Here is a 14,781-nt window from a genome sequence, read left to right as displayed (position 1 = left end):
GCATGCTCAGAGTTGCCCTGAGTGCACCATGGCATCTGTCATTCCAAGGAATATCTTGCTCATGGGTGTAGTGGTTAAAAGAGATTTGGGGGCCTCCCCGGTGGCGCAGCGGTTGAGCGCCGGTTTACGAAGCTGCCCACAGCCTCTGCAGCGCGGGTTCGATCCCCGGCTGCTCCCCGGCCACTGGAAGAGGGACCCACATGGCGCGCAGACCTCTCCTGCCGCCCACTGCTCCCCTCAGCAGTGTACTTCGGTCCTTCTGCTTGCTCTGCTCCCCGCTCTGGCTCTGGTGAATTCTCTCACCCTCCCGCGCTTCTGACTGTACCCAGTGCTTGTGTAAAATAAATAAATAATAAAAAAATAAACACAGAACTTTAAAAAATAAATAAATAAAATAAAATAAAAGAGATTTGGATTCCTGTGCTAGGAGACCCACTCACTGGTGTAGAATTGTAAGGTAGGTGAGACCCCCAAAGGAGGAATTTTAAAAACATCTTTCTCAGTTACCTGTTTACATTATATATCCAAATTAATATCATTTAAGTTAATGTCTAAGAAGATTAGCAAAAGAATACACTGGGACAATCTCAGTCTAATGCCTTGTTTATTTTTGTTTTGAACATACTGCTTATTAATAGGTCTTTCCAGTGTGGGAGATAACTGCCATAAAGCAGAGCAATTTGAGGACAGGTACATTAACTCTTCCCAGTCAGTAGGGAAGTATGAAAGACATCCTAATTGGACCAACCCGTACCTCACTGTCAGACAAACTTTCCCAGGCTGCTGTTTTTATATATTTTTGACTTACTTAATGAATTGTCCTCATTACTGTAAGTGTGTGTGCATTCCTAACAGAAACATTTACTTAAGTTCAATGATAGAAAAATTAAGAATTCGAAAAGATTTATGTTCTGTGTAACATTTAAACATTTCATTTGCATAACCCCTGTGAGTTACCCCATTCTAAGTGGGTCTTAATTCATCTATTGATTATTGATCCCTAAACCCACCCACTACCTGTGTTCCATTGTAAGGTGTCTGTTTTTCTGAAACTCTCCTCCTGTGTCCCTGTGACAACATCTGATATCATGTAGTATCTGGCTGTGTAAAGTACTTATCTTTCCACCCCTTCATTATTCCACCAAGAATGCTGTTGTTCACATCCATGGTCACTATGTATGTCCAGGAAACATTGACTCCTATTTCCTCCAGTGGATAAAGGTGATGGTAAGATCCTTCAAAATACTCATCTCCTTCTAGTCAGTCCTATGTCTTTCCATTCGCTTGTCTCTAAAGAGGAAGGCAGCAGGCCACATGGTCAGCACCCACAGACTGAACATAGAACCTTCGCACAGAGATTGATAAACTTTTTCAGAAGTATGTGAGCCTTTATGGGCTACAGGGCCTCTGTGGTCTCTGTTATAACTCCTCATCTCTGCTGTTGAAGAGCAAAAGCAACCATTGACTGTAAACTAATGTGTGATTGTGTTCCTATAAAATTTACCTAAGGACACTGAAATTTTAATTTCACACAGTAATGTGAAATTAAACAGTAGTCACAGCTTAAATTTTTCTAACCATTTAAAAAAAAACATAAAAACAGGTAGTGACCTGGATTTGGTCCACTGGCCACACTTAACTGAAGCTTTCCTTAAACATGAAGAAGAAAAACATTACAGTGAGTAAAGAGGATGAAGAGAGCTGTTTCTCTCCCAACCCAATATTATAGTTACAAGACTGGATAGTGGTGGAAGAACTGCCCGACTCTAAAGATTGGGAGTTGTTGAAATCTTCATATTGAGAAAATTGAAGGGAAAAAGACCTAACAAATATATGCCTACATGTTTACTTTCAGGAAAAACAGAGATTTTATTTCTGAGAACATGCCTGGATATATTTCATTTTACCTTCTCTGGACAGCCTTTCCTAGTGGCTCTTTCCCCCATCCAGATAAGGTTAGGTAAATAAATGGTGGGCCCAGAGCTCACAAGAATAAAGGTTGTAATTTAGGACATATCAAAATTATTTTCAAGTAATAGGAAAATTGGGACATTGAGGAAATCCTTAGCTATGTGTCATAAGTTCAAAGTTAAACTGTGCTGTTATCACATGGGAATATGTTCTTGCCAATTATAATAAATTATTTAAGTGAAAATCTTCGTAGTTCATCTAATTATATCAAGACTGTTAATAAGAGAGTATATGCTTTCACAGCATCAGTTTAGATATATGAATAACTTTCCTAGCCTTTCAACAAGGTGCATTCAAGGTTCTCACAGGTTTATGACCATCATCAGCTTGTCCACGACTGACGCAATATAGCATAGTGTGACACAAAGACTCCTGAACATCATTGACAGGACAGATGAAGAGAAGTTAGAAATGGTCAGCCTTCTACCTGCAGGTTAGTAAACCTGGTTCCTCTTAGTAGACCCTTGACCTCAGGGAATTAATTTCCCTTTTTTAGCTTCAGACTTGCACATTTAAAACATTAAAACTTTGAATTAGATAGGTGCTCTGCTGGTCTCTTCTTCCTGTGTTCACTACCTCTAACTCTGTCAAGTGATTATCTGTCAGAGTAGAATCAGGAGCAAGATCCTAGTAAACTAATTTACTAATGGCTGTCCCTTATTCGGGATACATTCTGATAATGCAGTACACAAATAGTTACATTAGATAAAGTTGCTTCAAAGGTGGATTTCAAGTGAAGGTTATTATACTTTCTGAACAAAAGGACTTAAGTAAAGCCTACTCTGTTAGGTTTAGAGCAGGTGGCTAAAGCGTTGAAAGGGTCAACCTCAAATGAGCACAGGGTCTCTAAAGATTTGGGTTGTCTGGGTTCCTTCCTGGGAAACTTTGGTCAAACCACAGGGGATACTGTGGTGCTTCTTATTTCTAATCTCCTTCTAAAGGAATTGATCCCGGGCCTCCCCTGGTGGCGCAGCGGTTGAGCGCTGGACTGCGAAGCTGCTCGCAGCCTCTGCAGCGCCAGTTAAATTCCCAGCTGCTGGTGAGGGTCCCACAGGGCACGCAACCTCTCCTGTCTCGCCCACTGCTCCCCTCAGCAGTATATTTTGTCGGTCTGCCTGTTCTGTTCCCCGCTCTGGCTCTGGTGAATTCTCTCACCCCTCCCATGCTTCTGACGGTACCCTGTGCTTGTATAAATAAATAAATAAATCTTTAAAAAAAAAAAAGGGATTTATCCCATTCTGGAGACCAAACTTAATGCTCTAAAATTGCTGTCTCCAGCCTGTCTGTGCTCCCCTGCAACTACTGACTTAAACCATGCTAGTGGCTTCTATTTACAGAGTTGAGGGGATTTCTAAACCCCCAATGAGAACCACTTTTCATGCCTTTCTTGGTGACTTCCCTGTGGACTATGCAAGATTCATCCTCTTGGCATTTCGGTAGAGAGCCCTGTGTAACTTAGGACATGAGGTCAAACTGCTTGGCATGGGAGAACCTCCCTTTCAGAGAGACTCAGGGTAGAATAGTTAGTATGGATGAAGCTTCCACAGACCTTGAGGACTTTCAAAACAAAAAAACAAAATGGGATGGCAGGTGCTTTCATCCTGGTCCTGTGTGATTGGCCCTGCCAGGGTCTCAGCTGCATCCAAGGCGTGGTACAAAGGGCCTCTACTCTGACTTGGTATTTCTTCAGGTTGGAAGATGTCTCTGTTGCCTTTTTACAAGTTGCCTTTTTCAAAAAGTATAGGGTAGTAGTTAAGAACATAGACTTTGGGGCCTCCCCGGTGGCGCAGCAGTTGAGCGCTGGGTTGCGAAGCTGCCTGCTGCATCTGCGGCACTGGTTCAATCCCTGGATGCTCCCCGGCCACCGGAGGAGGGTCCTACATGGCGCGCAGACCTCTCCTGCCGCCCACTGCTCCCCTCAGCAGTGTATTTCGGTCCTTCTGCCTGCTCTGCTCCCCTCTCTGGATCTGGTGAATTCTCTCACCCTCCCGCGCTTCTGACTGTACCCAGTGCTTGTATAAATAAATAAAATAAATAATAAATAAATGAATAAATAAATCTTTAAAAAAATAAAAAGAACATAGACTTTGGAGCCAGAATTGGGCAAGTTTCTTAACCTCTATTTTATAGCTGCTAATGTTAAAATGTGTAAAGATATTTAAAGTCCTTAGAACAATGTCTGACAAAGAGCAAGCACTTTATGACTGATGGTAGTGATAATTATTACTGAGGGCAGAGATGGGAGAAACTTAGAAGTTGGTTAAATTTCTAGCACCAGATGTCAGACAGTCATTGGACAACTTAGCTCTTGGAAATCTTGACCTTTAGAATTACTTTTCTTCCAAGCATAGCCATACAGAGCCTTTGGATATACTCTGCCACAAACTTCTTATTCCCTGTCTTACATGCAGTGGAGAGCTGTGTTTTCCTTCTGTCCTGGGTGTGACATGGACTTTCAGCATACTAGGTCTGGACACAGCTTTTGAACCCACTTTCATGGCTTTGAGTACACAGCAGTTGGGTGGTGTTTTGCTAATACTACCAGAATCTCCATGGGTGGCCCCACAAGCCCTATACCACACAACTCTGGGGACTACTATTTTACTTCACAACTAAATACTGTTTTGTGCATACTCAAATTTAAGACATCTTAAAAATTAAAGTTATCCAACAGGAGGTGGGGCAGGGTTCATAATGTGGGCAGGCACCTCTTAAATAGGAGTGCTTTCATACCATGATGATCTCAGAAGGAAAAACTATGCTGTCCTCTGTTTATTGTAATAGTAGCAAAAACCTAATACACATAGTGATAGACTCCAGTAAACCAAAGATAAAGTCTTCTGATGGATTATGGTTTGGTTTCTGAGTGTGAATGAGGAGGAGACTTAGCCCATCCATAAATGTTGTTTTTCTAGGTAGGTGTAGTTGGTTATTGAAAAATTCCTTAGAATTGAGAGAGGAGCCCTTTACCTCCAATAAAATAAAAATCCCTTGGAATCAATTGCTATCTGAAATTCCACCATCAAATTTTTTTTCCACTCATATCTGTGTCAAGTATTTCCTGCACATACCTGGGAGAGAAAGATGTGTTTGTTTTCACTAATCATTTACCCCCCTAGAGTGAATGAATGCAATGCAAATGTTGATAAAAGAAAAATATCCTGGGGAGCGTAGAGAGGACTGGCTTGGAGGGAACAGCTTACACAGCCTCTCCATGTAGGTAGAAGGTCCCAACAGAAAGAGGTGGTGACATCATGAATGCAAAGACTGAACATAACAAAAGTTTCCAAGGATGAACTTTAGTGCCAGGCTTTTTACTTACAATTAGTCAAAATCTCAAGGAGTGATTAGAATGTTTTATCAAGACTTTTATATGCGTACATCATTCTTAAAAATTAAGTAAAAACTTTGCCTCTCTTATTTGAAAATAACATAGTTGATGTTGGATTTTTCATGGTGGGGCTGGGAAGCAAAGCTGCCACCTTGCCTGCCCACTGTACACATTCAGTAAAATGTCTCTGGGGCAAAATATAATTCATTGTCTCTTTTAAAATTTTATTAAGGGGGGGTATGAAAGTTAAGTCTCACTACTATCATGCTATTGCTACTGTGGCCTGAGTTTAATCCCGGGCCAGGGAGCTGACCCAATTGCACAGCAGACCTCTCCTGTCTCATCCACTGCTCCTCTCAGCAGTGTATTTCAGTAGATCCACCTCTTCTACTCCCCACTCTGTCTCTGGTGACCCCTCTCACCCACTGCACCTCTGGCCTACACCCCAATTCTTTTATGCATAAATAAATAAATACATAAATCTTTAAACAGTGAGTAAACTTTAGGTTTATTTTATGCTGTATTCCTGTTTTCCTGTTTTGTTTTGTAAGGTTTTTTTATCCCCCCTCTTGGGATGTCTTCTTCTAAGCAACCTCCTTTTCTGAATTGGGAGTAATTTTCAATAAGGAGCCTTCCAGTGTGGAAGGGAAAGCAGAGGCTAATCTTATCAGGAACCCTGTAAGTCTAGGAACCACCTTACAAGTTTCATTTACCTAAATGTGCTCAATGAACAGCGAATCTGTCAAAGTCCTCAAGTTCAGCATAAATTGCTGCATTTTAAAGCAGTCAGCCCTCATTTTCTGTTATGGAACCTGCCCCCAGCCCTGCTGTTTGGCCTGGGCACCCCTCTGTACTCAACATTGTAATGACAAGATGATACACTTTGCTTCAGGTGACTTCTTTGAGAGACCTGTGTGTCTTTCAGATATGTATACCCACCCTGGCCTGGCTGGTTTCACTGGTGTTCTTAAAGTGAACAGGAAGATCTTGCTATACATGATTTTGTGGGTTGTTCTTTGTCAAATGAGTAACAAACCATTTTCAGAGACCTTTGTAAGCCAGTTAAAGGAAGAGAAAACAATCTCCTGTTTATTTAGCCAGAAAAAAAAGAAACATACTTTGAAATAAATTGAAGTAGATTACCAGGTTCCTCTTTGGTTAAACCAAATTTTCAAATCTTTATCCAGCATAGCTCAATGCAAAGCTATTATTACTTCTGGCGCCTCCTCAGAGCCCCTAATCTTCCACTGCAAGACTTGTGCTCTGCTCTGTTACACCACCAGTGGTTGTGTATGTACACAAGCACACACTAAGTTTCTGAAGCTAGTGATTGTTGTCATTTAGAAGATTTGTTTTCTCATTTCAGAAAGTAGATGTCACCAGCAGAGCTGTAATGGAGATAATGACTAAAACAATTGAATACCTTCAACCCAATCCAGGTAAGAGATCACTTTATATATTCAGGGTGTCCCTCCAGGTAACTTCTAGTTTCCCTTAGATGTCTTAGGTTTGCTGTGTGTCTATTCCTTCAGTCCTGTTCTGGAGGTTCAGTGACTTTATATATAGCACATTAACTGTGGAGGGGAGATTTTTAACACTTGAAGTAACTAGAAAATTCTCTGATATTTTATCTCACTGTAGTATATTTAACTAGTAGGATTGAATGGGTAGCTTGGGTGGCACTTATGTTAGGGTAGCTGCAAGCTGTTATTAATGCAACTTTCATTTTTAAGGTATGGAAAGAAAATTAGGGTACATTTTGGATAAGAGAGTAATTCCTTCTAGTGTAAAAAATAGGAAGTAGAATAGCTTTGTGAAATACAGAGGGTATCTATTCATGCAAGTATGATTGACATCTTTGGAGGGTTGGTCTTAATTCTAATTCCTTGACAAGCACATCATAGCTCAGCAATTGTTTCTGCTAACTGTAGACAAGTTGTAATAGAGATAATGGAGCAGTATACTTTGTGAAGAGAAGCTGGCAGAACTGGGGCAATCTCCATAGGCACAAAGTTTAACAGAGCAAAGGAGCCAACATCACAGATCCACTCACTTCTCTTGCTGTATGGCAGTTACTAACTGCAGAATACAGAGGCTTGAAGCACAGCTTAGTGTATTTACATGAGAGGTACGACTAGTTGCAAAACTTGTTACTCCTGAGACTATTTTCTTTGGGAGTTTCAAGTTGGGATTCCAGTGTCTTTGACTGTCCTAGGGAATGTCCAGGCAATGAGCCCCAATCTGCTTGGATACTGAGCATTAGTGGACAGCAGATATGAAAAGGCAAGGTGTGGGATGCTAGGAAGCAGTTGTGAGTGCAGGGAGTTCAGCGTGGCTCTCTACTGCCTCCTGTCGCTGACTGCAGAGTCCATTCAATTTTAACTAACCCAGGACCGCATAGCTGCTGTTTTGCAGATGGACACAATTTATGTGATAACATTCTCAATTTTTTTTCTTTTTAAAATACATTATAAGTGGGATTCCATGAGGATGAAAGTATAGACACAAATAAGCTGTAGGAACCAGGGATTCCTGGTAACCAAATTGTTAACAGATTAGGTAAAGAATAGCAAAAATCAAGTTTCTGATTTTTACCCAGACTTATCTTCTTGACCTTTATAATTCCATAGAAATACAAAGATCTCCTAGATGTATATAAGTTCCTTAATCTGTAACAACTGTAATGAGCCAAGCTCCGAAAGGAACTGCTCACCATGCCTTACCACAAAAAATTATCGTATAGGAGCCAGACATTTTTGTCTTTATCTTTGCACAGAATTTTAAGGTGTGCTATGATTTCCTTGCATTTCCAGACAAGTTTTGCAAAAACTCACTGTTGTAGGGCTAAGATAAATATAACACTTTTGTATATGCTGTCTTTATATACTGTCTCATCTCTAAATGTGACCATTTTTTTCTGATTGAACAATTCATAGTGTAGAAAGAGACTGAAAATCCATTGTAACACAAATTCTGAGAGGGAAGCCATAGGTGTTTGGAATAATGGAACTATGTCCTATTGTAGGTGGCATAGCACTTTGAACAGTATGTCCCCCAAAGTTCAGAGGCACCCAGCACCTCAGAATGTCACTTATTGGAAAATACAGTCTTCTCAGATGTCATTAGTGATCTTGAAATGAACTCATCCTGGAGTTAGGGTGATTGGTATTAATATAGGAAGAAAACACAGAGGTACAGGACAAAGCCTGTGCAGACATGAAGGCAGAGATTAGAATTATGCTACCACAAGCCAAGGAATTTGAGGGACTGCCAAAAGCTGGAAGAAATAAGGAACGATGCTCTTATGGAGCCTTTAGAAAGAACTAATCCTCCTGATACTTTGATTTCAGGCTTTTTTGACCACTTGACCTATGAGAGAATAAATTTCTGTTTTTTAAGACACCCATTGTTATAATTTATGGCAGCCCTAGAAAACTAATACATACGCTAACTTCATTTTATGCAGGATTAAACAAGGACCAGAGAGTTTAAGAAATGTTCTAGAAGTTAACCTGTCTAGAAGGGAATAAAGTGAGGATTGTAGTGCAGGTCTGCCTACCACCTAAGCCCTTGATTTTCTGTTGTGTAGTTTTGTCTTTGAGAAGATTAGGTTCTGTTTCATTCAGGTACAGAGGCTCCTTACTTTCAGAGTGGTATAACAAAAATTCAGAAAGAAAACAAATAGTGCGGTTGAGATATAGTTTTGTTCAAAAAAAACTATTAGAAGACAATGTAATTGGGAGATTTGAATTTTTTTAAATCATGAATTTTAACAGAATGCCAAATGTGCTAGCTGGCTATCAACATATTGGTATTATGGCTATTTGAAAATTAAGTGGACATCTGCTGCCAAGGAGACAATTAAGGCCATCACCAGGCTATCTTAGGTTGGTTTCAGCTCACATACAGGTGTCACTCAGAAGAGTCCCAAGCAAAACAAAGTTTCATAACCATTTTAAGGAATTCAGAAAATATGTGTTTAATTGGTTTATGATATATATAATTTAGTTCTTCCATTAATTTCTTGAACTGGGAGCAGACTCTGGTTAGCAAGCTCCTGAAAGGTGACTAGTCAGATACACTTGTTTGGAACTCATGTGTCCTTGAGACGAGTATGTGAGAGTCTCGCAAACACCCAGTTCCCTAGTCCTTGGGCCCAGATGAGCAAAAGAAATATCCCCAAACTCAAGCAGTTTGCTGAATACTTGGATTACTCAGCCTCTCAGTGACTCTAGGAGGTGGCTCAACCAGGGTGCATCGCTGAATGCTTGTTCTGCTTTTCCTCGGTGGCACCTGCACATTTATTGTAGTTATATAATAGGTGTGCTTTTGTTTGCCTCCCCTGTAAAGACAGGACTGTGCCAGTTTTATTCACTGCTACATCCCCAGACCCGTTCTAGCAGCCAGTGACACCTGCACATTTGAATAAATGAGATATGAATCACAGTTGACTGTCAGTGTCCTAGGTGATACAATAATATAAGGGAGAGAAAGAAAAAACTCTTTTCCCTACACCATCAGCTTGACACATGTAACAAACATCTATCAGATGCATGTACCTTTGTGTCAAGATCAGTTCTGGTTGCAGTGGGGGGTAAAAACAGAACCAAGATCGGGCACCTGCCCTCTGGGATCTCACAGACTAACAGCATAAGGTACATGTACTCTGAGGAGAGTGCCCCAGAGGGCTTCATAGCTAATTTCTTTTGGAAATTCCAGCTAACTGATGAGGTGAGGATGGGTGAATGGGGTCATGGTCTACAGATGTGCCTGTGAAGCAAGACTTTTTAGAACCTGAAATACAGAGCTATAAATTCTTTCAGCCAGAACTGTGAAATTATTCTGACCAAAACAGCATAAACCAGTATAAATTTCTAAACTACTTATATAAGAATGGTTTGAACATGAAAAGTACTCTGCATAAATTCCATTCTACTGATTATGGGCTAATATTCTTATAGTATCTAAGACTATAAAGGTCATCAGACAAGATATATTGTAAATCCATTTTCTTGTGGGTATTGATGCTTTATGGGGGAAAAAGCAGTAAATCAGCATTGTCCAATAGAAATTAAGATGCAAGCCACATATGTCATTTTGAATTATCTTGTGGCCACATTAAAAATGTAACAAGAAAGCTAAGACTAATTTTACTGCCTTAAGTAACCCAATACATCTAAAATATTAACCAATATTAAAATTATTGAGAAATTTTACATTTTGTTTTGAAATTTAGTGTGTATTTCTTTTCAAAGCATGTCTCACTTAGGAATGGCTACATTTCAAATGCTCAAATATCCTATGTGGCCAGTGGTTCCCATAATGGACTATGTAGGACAAGAGAGTTTGACATTCAGCCTAACCATAACCTTGATTATGACTCTAAGTTTGGTTAGCTCCTTGGGTTAGGTATGTTGGTGGTGGTTTTATTCAGTAGAAAAATGAACTTTTGATTTTAAGAGTGGACTGTTTAAGTTTGTTTTTATAACCTTCTATAAATCTGCTTTAAGGCACTATAGTGAATCTCTTCCCATTAAATAGAATAATAAACATGCTGGGCTCTATTCCCTTCCCAGCCTTAGCTTACTGGTCATGGCAGAGGCTTTTCAGTTTGCACTGAAGAGTTATTTACCCTGATATCCTAACTCTATACAACATTCAGTGGTGTGTAGGTAATAAAGCAGTTGAACAAGGAAAACACTGTACAGTCAGGGTTTGGTTCTCCATGGAAATGCTTTTCCTTTGAATGCCTGCATGGTCTGGTTTTCTCCAGCATGCCAAAGATTCGGGTATTAAACTGGAGTCATTAGATGTCTATTTAGAATATTTTAATAATAATTTCAAATCTCATTTGTGGAATATTGCCTGTAGGAGCAATAGTTAGCTGTATTGATTTTAAATTACCTCATTAATAATCCATGCAAAGATACTACATTAAAATTCTTACACTTTCCCATCAGCTTAATTATCTCCTTCCAAAGATGAATGAATATAGTGATTGTAAGATATTCGGTCACAGTAGAACTGAAAATCAATACATTTTATTTGACATTCGTGTATTCAAATCTCTGACGCCACAACATACTGAATTTGTGCTGTTTTCTGGAAGGCAGGACCTGACTTGTGTTTGTCTTCGTGTCTGTCGGGACTATTAGCATTGTGCCTGGCACATTGTCTGCCCTCAGTGTGTCTGCTGACAAGTTGTGTGGATGAATATATCCATCCTTCACTTCGAGAGTATACTGCCTTTATAGCTGGAGCTTTTACTTTTCAAAATCCTGACACTCAAAAATTATCAAAATACAAAAAGTATAGATTATAAAATAATTTTTGAGAAAAATCTTGCTAAACCTCAATGGAATAAAGTTTTTGTCAGGTCAGATGTGGTATATAATTCATATAGTATATGTACTGAGAAAGCTAGAGGGTTTTCTATTTTTACTAAATCTTTGGGAGAAAGTATTGAAAATTAAAAGATTCCTAATGTGTTTGAGACACCTTAATTAATTCAGAGTTTTAAGTCAGCTAGAAATGGTGGATCAATTATTTTGTTGCTATGTCTCTAAAGACTGCTAAAGCCAGACCTTATTTAAAATGTAGTTAATCACAACAGAGATACTATAGATTTAAAAAAAAATCACATATATGGAAAATTATGCTAATATGGCCTCATTTTAATAACCTTGAGCTACTAATACACTACCTGCATCTGGTGGTCCCTGTGTTCTGTCTAAATTCTTTCTCCCCCTTGTTCATTAGGCTCCAGCCTTCCTGACCTTTTAGTTTCTCCTGTGCCTCAAGCTCTACTCCACATTAGGACTTTGCATTGGCTCTTCCCTTTTCCTGTAATGCCTTGCCTGTCAATTATTTAACCCCTGACTTCTTTCTCAACCTTCTTGCCCCTAAAATATCACCTACTCTGACAGGCATCCCATGGGCTAAGTAAGGGATGCCTGGCTAACTAGGTCCACTCCAGTGTGGATTCTCATGACACCTTCACATTAGTCCCCTCCAAAAGTCTTTCCAGTGGTTCCCTATTTAAGATAAGATCGACAGTCTTCATCATGGGCTATAGGGTCCAATCATCCGAATTCATTTATGCATTCCCACCAATAAGTGTCTCCCTCCCTCTGCACCAGTACCACCAGTCTCTCCTTCCCTCCAGCACACCAGTTTTTTCAAAGTCTTCACCTCAAATGTCACCTTATTTTTGTGTCATTCCTAATAATCTTGTCTGAAACATTACCCCACATCAACTTCCTCTAAGTTCTTTCTCTGTTTTAGTTTTCTTCATGGTACTTATCATTACTTAAACTTATTAGATGCTTATTAGTTACTTTGTGACTTGTCACTCCCACCATAATGCCAGTATAGTGTTATTAGTAGATTGCAGTCACACAGCCCTGTTCTTATAGTTTATGCCAATATTTACTTTTCTATATTTATATTTGTTCAATATCCTGCCTTCCCCTATTTGTACTCTCCTATTTACATTCTCCACATAGCAGCCAGCTCATGCATTTAGAGACCTAAGTCATATCTTATCTCTCCTCTGCTTATTACTCTCTAGTGTTTCCCATGAAGCTGATAATAGACTTATTTTCTGGCTATAAGACCCTTCATGATTTGGCTCTTGCTCTCCTGCTGAGACCATGCTGACTGCTCTGTTGGCTTCTTTCTAATCCTCAAGCATGCTTACTTTTCCTGCCTCAAGGTCTTTGCACAGGAGATTCCCCATCCTGGAACATTTTCCTCTGGCTCTTATCATGGCTGCTTATTATTTCACTCTCCTACATGGTCCTTTCCTGGCCACCCTATTGGAAATAATGTGTCTGCACTCCTCATATCTCTTTCTGTGGTTTTGTCACCATTTAAAATTACCCTCTGTTTTACCTTTTTACTGCCCACCACCCCCCATTTCCTCTCTAGAATGCTGCCTCCACAACTGTGGCAACTTTTTCTTGTTTACTACCATTAATATACAAGCAGTGCCCTTGATAAATATTTATTGAATGAGTGGTCTCTGTCTCTCCCAATATGTTGTAAACTATCAAGGACAAGAACTATGTCTTTTTTTTTTTTTATGTATAGCCAGTACATAGTTAGTAGGTGCTTAATTTGCTGAATGAAGGAATGAAATCACTTTAAGCATATTTAAGCTCCACCTGTAGGAGTAGCTAACATTTCAGGTAGAGTCATGCCTTGCAGGCTTGAAGAGGTCACGATAAGAGGTACTCTGTCTGTGTAATTTCTACTTGGTGTCATGTACAATTAATACATTTTACGGGCCTCCCCGGTGGCGCAGCAGTTGAGCGCTGGGTTGCGAACCTGCCCGCGGCCTCTACGGCACCGGTTCGATCCCCGGCTGCTCCCCGGCCACCGGAGGAGGGTCCCACATGGCGCGCAGACCTCTCCTGCCACCCAGTGCTCCCCTCAGCAGTGTACTTCAGTCCGTCTGCCTGCTCTGCTCCCCGCTCTGGCTCTGGTGAATTCTCTCACCCTCCTGTGCTTCTGTCTGTACCCAGTGCATGTGTAAACAAAACAAACAAACAAACAAATAAATAAATAAACATGCCTCTATAAAATAAAAAAAATCTTTAAAAAAATACATTTTACAATTGCTTTGAGGCAGGTGTGAATGTGCATACTTTTAAGTTCACTGGGCTGAGGCTATTTCCAGACCATTCATATTATAGACATAGATATTAGTTGATTGTGTTTTCAATTAGAAAACTGAAGCTTCAAGAGAGATTAAATAATTTGTCCAAAGTCATGCAATAAAAGAAACATAATTCATATTCAAATATGACTGTTTCCAGAGTTCATTTTATTTTCATTTTCTTATGCAACAAAATGTGAAAACACCTTCAGTCATGGTGTGTGTGGTGAATACACTCTGGAGTGACCCTTAGTGAATGTTTGTATAATCCCTTTTCTTTCAATGTAGGTAGTTTGTGACTTGCTTCTAATTTATAGAATATAGCAAAGGTAATGGGATCAGTCACTCACCACTGCCTGGATGAGGTTACATTATATGGCAGAAAGTTGATGGGATGTCACTCCCATAATCATGTTACATTGTATAAAATGGTCTGCTCAGACTGGAATGAGAGCCAGTGCCCTGTTGGCCTAGACCATGAAAACTGCCATCTTGTGACTGCCTAAGGAGGGGACTCTGTCAGGAAACTGGGGAGCCAATAGGACCCAATGGTGGCTACAAGATGATAGCCAGTAAGAATCCGGGGCCTTCAGTCATACCAGCACAAGGAAGGGAAATTTTTTCAGCAACTTGGCTGAGTTTGGAAGCAGTTTGTTCTTCCCTACCAAATTTCCTGAAAACAAGGCAATCTGCTAACACCTTGATTGTAGTCTACACAGAGAACTGATCTATGAACCTATAGATTTCTAACCTACAGAAACTATAACAATGATGTGTTATTTGAACCCATTGTTTGTGAAATTTTTTATGCAGCACTGAA

General features: G+C 39.9%; 1 protein-coding gene across 1 annotated transcript in view; it reads left to right on the top strand.

Annotated features, from left to right (window-relative positions):
• The window catches only part of SH3GL2 (SH3 domain containing GRB2 like 2, endophilin A1), a gene marked incomplete at both ends in the record, with an annotated part of 186,512 nt that overhangs the window by 151,208 nt on the left and 20,523 nt on the right, over window positions 1-14,781 (top strand). The window contains one exon of the mRNA XM_084239277.1: window positions 6,669-6,741. Within this exon, the coding sequence (XP_084095403.1) occupies window positions 6,669-6,741 (73 nt within the window). The remainder of the gene's footprint in view (window positions 1-6,668; window positions 6,742-14,781) is intronic.

Source organism: Talpa europaea (assembly GCF_964194135.1).
Source record: "Talpa europaea genome assembly, chromosome: 7".
In the NCBI taxonomy this organism is placed as follows: domain Eukaryota; kingdom Metazoa; phylum Chordata; class Mammalia; order Eulipotyphla; family Talpidae; genus Talpa; species Talpa europaea.
Note: the sequence above shows the minus strand (reverse complement) of the source record. Positions and strands in the feature narration are given on the sequence as shown.